Raw genomic sequence first — 6,000 nt, 5'->3', positions numbered from 1 at the left:
ATAGTGAGATTTCCTGCTGCTTAAATGCTTGTGGGATTTTTTTTACAACCCAGCGAACAAGCCAAAAAAGCAATATGCAACCTATATCTGTACAAGTGTAACAAACCGTTTAAAATTATTCCAGAAGCAGCAGGTGGCTTCATCTAACAGTCACTGGCCTATACTCAGTGCAGACAGCGGCTTTAAATGGGATTAGGTGATGGCAGCCATGGCAACCATTAGCCAGCATCAGTCACATGTACATGCATCAGAACTCTTGATAAAAAGCCATATTACCATTATATATCTTTTTACTGTTCACCACACCATGTTCCCAAACATACAAAGAATTGAGTTTGTTCTACCATTATCTTTATGTATGCTGGTGCATGCACATGTGCTGACCAGGATTTGTCAAGTTGCACGGCTTGCTCTTCTCAAAAAGCCTGAAATATCAGGGCTTTCAGTCACAACAGTGTTATATATGTCACAGTAACTATCATTAATAAGAACCATACGAAGTAGCAGACAATGAAGCAAGAGAAAGCATAGGAGAAGTGTTAAGCTTACATAAAATGTAGACAGTGGACAGAGATAACTTGCCACAGGTGGGAGCTGAACCCACATTTTCTGCGTGTGTGCTTTACGGATATCAAAGTACAGTGGTGGCCATTACACGATTATCAAGTCATGCCACAACTCCGGCTTACAAAGTTGAGTAACTATCATGTCACATTCATGCTCGTATGATTAAAAATGTGCCGACTATACTGGTTACTTCACGTATAAAAACATTTAGCTGTAACACAAGACTGAGGCCCACCTGTTGAAAGGGATAGTCGGCGCACCACTGCAGCTCATCGCCCCCATCCTGCAGCAGCACAGAGTCCGTGCATGAGGAGGTAGTGCTAGCCGGTGCGTCCTTTTGTGGCCGCCTTGGCCCGCCAAGGCTGCTGCTGTTGTTATTTGTGTAGTTTAGCTGCGACAGGTCATACTGCTGCTGCTGCTGAGCCAGGGCAGCCTCCATCATGCCTGACAGGGCGCCTGCTCTTCCTGCATCGTGTCAAAGCATAAACAGCCATACGGTTAGTGCACAGCTCTGCTCTTGCAACTGACTTGCATGAACATCAGAATACCAACAACGCGTACATTTCACACTTGCCATACCATGTGTTTCATTTCTGAATGCCGATCCTAACAAGTGCATTATGTACAGTCATGGAACAAGCTAGGGCTAGCTAGGGTGTGTTGTTTTTTTATTTCAGCATTATATGTAATAGTATCGCGATTACAGTTTCTATAACTATTGTGGGGCTTATACCATCTTTGGTATAAGCCCCACAATAAATGCTCAAAAAATGCCCCTTGTTTTTACCATCAATGGAATTCATTCACAGCCACCGGTAGGCCATCTTCAACAAGTCATGGGTATCGCTCACAAATGATGAGTTGATTCTATAAACACAGTTCAAAGCTTTTCAAAAACCAGAGGTAAGAGAAATAACCACAGGTCATCTTATGAGTGAGGCATTTTGTCAAGATTGAAAGAGTAACTGTAATGACAAAAATATTGCATCTAACATTAAAGGGGCACTAAAGGTAAAAATTATTTCTTCTGCATCAGTACATTACCCTTCCACAATACCGAAAACACCACTCTTACCATGAGAAGCCGCTTGGTAAGCCAGAAAAACGAAAAACACAGAGGCAAGTGGCGACACCACCTTGAAGTTCCCGCACAAGCTCACCGTGACGTCATGGATTTTGACAGCCTCTTATAGGTCAGTTAATTCTTTAGTGGTAAAGATTAACTACATTGTGTTCTAAAGGAGCTCAAGACTGAATGTGGCAAGTTTCACGAACTTTCACTGAGCCAACATGGCCCAAAAATGAAAAAGTACTTCAGAAGTTGTGACGTCACACTTAAATGCTGACGTTGGGGTTTCCGCGGGAAATTTAAAAAAAACAAGAAACTTTGAGCTTCATTTGCTCTTCTAATAATTGAGCTATTGCAGTGTAATTAACGACAGCAGAGTTTTCGAAGACTATGTTATCAGTCTAAGTTGATTTATTGTTTTGCTTTAGTTTCCCTAGAAGTAAAATACTGAAAGTGTTGCACAAGATAATCGAGGACCAAAACTATCAGGCAAATGCTAGCACCACATTCCTGAGTGAATACGCAATGTCTGCCTTGTTGTTCGACATATTTCGCGGGGTAACTGATTCCTCTTTTAGCCAGGTGTACACTGGAATAATTTGGCTTGAGAATTCGCAAGGGGTCGGTGACCACCTAATTTATTCGAATGACTGCCGAGCCCTATAGTAAGGAGAAATTTAATACATCTGTGACAACGACAAGAATATGTGCGTATCGAGAGTAGATTCCAGTTCCAAGGTGAAGAATTTTGCAGGAAACGCAGCATGTAAGCATACTTCTCGTTCTCAGTCCCCCAGAAGGCTCCGTTGCTGAACCCTAAGTGGCCCACCACATTAAAGAAAAGAAATATCTTCCCATTAAGCTTTTTCTTTTTTTACTCTTCCAGATAACCCTGGCTGTCCATAAGCTCCAGACTAATTCAAAGCTCATCAGTATACCATCTCTGCAACGCGCCGCCAGTGATCAGCGTTCGCACACTGGCCGTGCAAGGATGCATCAAGGAAAAGGGCGGAATTGCCGAGGCAGCAGAACCCCACCGCACTTAATCCGAGCTCGGAACCCGATTTGGCCATCGGGGCAGTCACGGCCATTCGGCCGACGGCTCATTTCCGACCACGGTACCAACCCTGCTCGAAAGGATCAGGCCACGTGGATCAGGCCATCACACCCCGTCACACGCCTGCAAGACGTCCAGCGCCAACCCAACGCACTGAGACGCGCTCAAAAAAAAACAAGGCCTGGGTACCGTGTAACTCGCTAATAGTGTGCCTCGATGCGCACGACCTGCCCACCACTCATCCTGCTCTACAAAACAGGCACCCAGAGCCTTCAATCACCGCTTTTACTTTAATTTCTCGCGACACACAACAGCGGGAAAAAGGCCTACCGTATCAGTGCGGACACACGCACAAGGCGGAACAAAGAGATAACATGCCGCGCGATAAATTGAAACGACAGCGTCCGCCCCGCGGAACAAGCAATCTCAACCGAACAGCTGCAACCCGAGCCGCCCGGCTCGCACGTCCGGTGACCCCTAGCACGTATAGGTCATGCACGAACGTGCTTGAAGCAAGCCCAACGACCCAACAGAAAAAATAACTTTAAAATGTTTAAAAAGCTAGATTATTAATCCAACTTTTGAAACAGCAGAATACTCCGACCAACAGCGAGCGATAGAACGAACGCACCGGAAAAGCGATCGAGAGAGACAGGTGGCGACGCCATGTTCCAGTTTCCGCACCACGAAGCTTTCGGTAACGTCACAGGTCGTGACAGCGTCGTTCTCAAACACTATTCTAAAATGCACGGTATTCAGCGAGGCCTGGATCGAACGTAAACAGGCGAGTCTCCTCCTGCGTGTTCCAGAGAAAGGGGGAGGTGTCGCTACTAATCCTCACGAAGCTTCCATTCAGTCAGCGTCATGCGGCAGAAGGCGATAGAGGCGAACAATCGGGCAGCCCTTCTCCTGGTTCTACTTTCTGGTTGGCTGACGCCACCCATGCTTTCGCCGCAAGTTACGGAGTTACTGAGAGCGACTGAGCGTAAGAAATGAAAGAGCCGCTCGCAGTTAACAGGAAGGTGAGCTTGCCGGATCAACAACCGCTGAAAAACGAACGATGGCCAAGGAATCCTAATTAAAGACTTTATTCGGGTCAATGCTCGAGTTAGAGTAACTCTGTTGCTTCAAGATATCCTTCCACGCGCCTGAAGCGGAAGTGATGCATCATGAGCTCGCAAAGCAAAACAAGCGTTGCCGCGCATAAGGTTTGAGGGTGGGCCATATGGTCTACTTCCACTCGGTGCTGTCGCGAGATTGTTGTTGTTAGCAGCACGGGTGCAAAATAAGCCTTCGCCAGAAGGGCGCGAGACAAGGCGCGCCCGGATTGCTGTTAGCCGCTGCGACGTCTGATCTCGGCTGGCCTCTCTTAGCGCCTTACAAGAGACGGCCGGCTCAAGGTCCCAGACAAGGTTCCAGCACGGTCGAAACAAAACAAGCCGTGTGCAGTCCGGCGATAAGCCAGATTACTGACGGGATCGCAACCTGAAGACATCTTCCAGCCCTCGAGCGTAATCCACGGCGACAGAAGGGCACCTTGGCGTTATACTCCGCAAGTATCTTTACCATGCAGTAGAATGCAAACGGAGAGGTGACGCGTGAGCGTCAGTGAACAATGACCGAACCGAAGAAGCTATACTGCGAGAAGTTTTCGAAATACGCATGGTTAAGAGGAAGAGCTGTCGTTACATAGTGCTTGTCGGGTGAAAGCAGCGTTGAAGAGAGAACGACAGAAAAGACAGAGTTGGCAGAAATCCGAAATGCAAGAGCACAAGGAGACAAGAACAGGTGCACGACAGTCGAAACAGCAAATGCACACGCCCACTTTGGCGCAGGCAGCGCCCTACAAACTCCCTTCTCCCCCTGCACCTCACCATCACCCTCCTGCCCCATTCCTTTATTTTACTCCTTTTCCCCTTTCCTTTTAACAGCTTGACAAAGTATGCGCACACGTCAGCGTACTTCGATTATCGGCGTTCCACGCAGACGCTCGACCACCCAGAATCCCTGCACTGCTGCTGCTGCTGCTGCATAGTGCCCGGGGCGCCCTGCCCAACCCCATTAAAGAACGCGTGTGGGAGGGGGAGGAGGCGCGCGACGCCGCTCTGACGTTCCCCAGGGAGACGTATGGCAGTCGCGGCGCCGAACCGGGTTCATTGCTCCCTCTCTCTCATCCCCCCCCCCCCCCCCCCCCCACGCGCCCCACTGCGTACCCGTCTTTACGATTACGGCCACCCCGCCTAAAACCCACGGCACTGTGGAACTCAATTTCTGGCTGCCCCGCAGAGACTCCTCCCTCTGCCTTTCACCCTCTCCCGACTTCTCCGGGCAACTCCGGCAGCACGCACGTTAACCTACAAGAGAAGACAACGTAGCCTCGTCACCGACTGCGAAAGGGCGGGTATACAGGGTGTGACACAACTGCTTTTTGTTCCCTTTGCAAACGGGGGAGGAAGCCATGGAACGCTGCACCTTCTTCGTGGCGGTGACCGACCGAATATTGTCCCCATGCAGAAAAAAAAAAAAGGGGGGGGGGGGGGGGGAATGCAAAGCACTCCTTATTTATACAATTTATGCGGGAAACCACAAGCTGAAATAAATTTCATGAACGAAAACAAAAATGGCATCCACCCGACAGCAGCAGACTGCTGCAAAGGTTCTATAAGGTGTCCTCTAAAAGCGATCGAACCTCACGGTTGAAGAAAATTTGTCCTAATTTGCAAGATCAAACGGCGTGGTTCCGAGGCAGCGGTCCAGGGTTCGATCCCCGGGCCAGGACGAATTTTCTTTAATGGCGGGATTCATAATTAGAAGACACCGAAACACGAACCTTTGCACCAGTTCGCCACAGTCAGGTGGATCGCAATTTTTTCTTACACGAAGACTCCCTGAAATCTCCACAATAGTCGTAAGGTGGTTGCTGTTTAACTAGCACAGAGACGCAGGAACTTGACACCGGCCTAAAGAGCAAACAGGCTACACACGGTCTAGGAGCAGCTCTCTCATTATCGAAATTATGCTACCTACATACGCGACTCGTTCAGGACGGACAACTACATTCTATTAAACAATGAGGTCAGCCAGTAAAACATGACCGAGCGCTTTAGATTATCCGGTGCAAGATTCAGTATTGTCAGGTACGTAGCCTTATACAGATCAGTCGGATGGCCAAAATATAAATTTTGGCATATTCATAATATCCTCAGGGTTTAGGCGCAAGCTCTCGAATTCGTTGGTGTCCTGTGGTAGAACCCCGAGATTAGCACACACCACCATTGCAGGCTTGATTTAACTTATCCTACTTTAT

At 48.3% G+C, this 6,000-nt stretch overlaps 1 protein-coding gene across 2 annotated transcripts in view; it reads right to left on the bottom strand.

The window, feature by feature from the left end:
- Positions 1-564: 564 nt before the first annotated feature.
- Positions 565-6,000, bottom strand: part of LOC125946390 (uncharacterized) — a 65,853-nt gene continuing 60,417 nt past the window's right edge. Inside the window, exon 2 of one of the 2 annotated variants that reach the window (XR_007467541.1) lies at positions 565-1,032. Coding sequence is in view for 1 of the 2 variants with exons in the window: in XM_049669395.1 (XP_049525352.1) it covers positions 716-1,032 (317 nt within the window). In the remaining variant the exon portion in view is untranslated. The remainder of the gene's footprint in view (positions 1,033-6,000) is intronic. The other variant, XM_049669395.1, reaches the window with a different exon arrangement.

Source organism: Dermacentor silvarum, chromosome 6, assembly GCF_013339745.2.
Source record: "Dermacentor silvarum isolate Dsil-2018 chromosome 6, BIME_Dsil_1.4, whole genome shotgun sequence".
NCBI classification, from domain to species: Eukaryota; Metazoa; Arthropoda; class Arachnida; order Ixodida; family Ixodidae; genus Dermacentor; species Dermacentor silvarum.
Note: the sequence above shows the minus strand (reverse complement) of the source record. Positions and strands in the feature narration are given on the sequence as shown.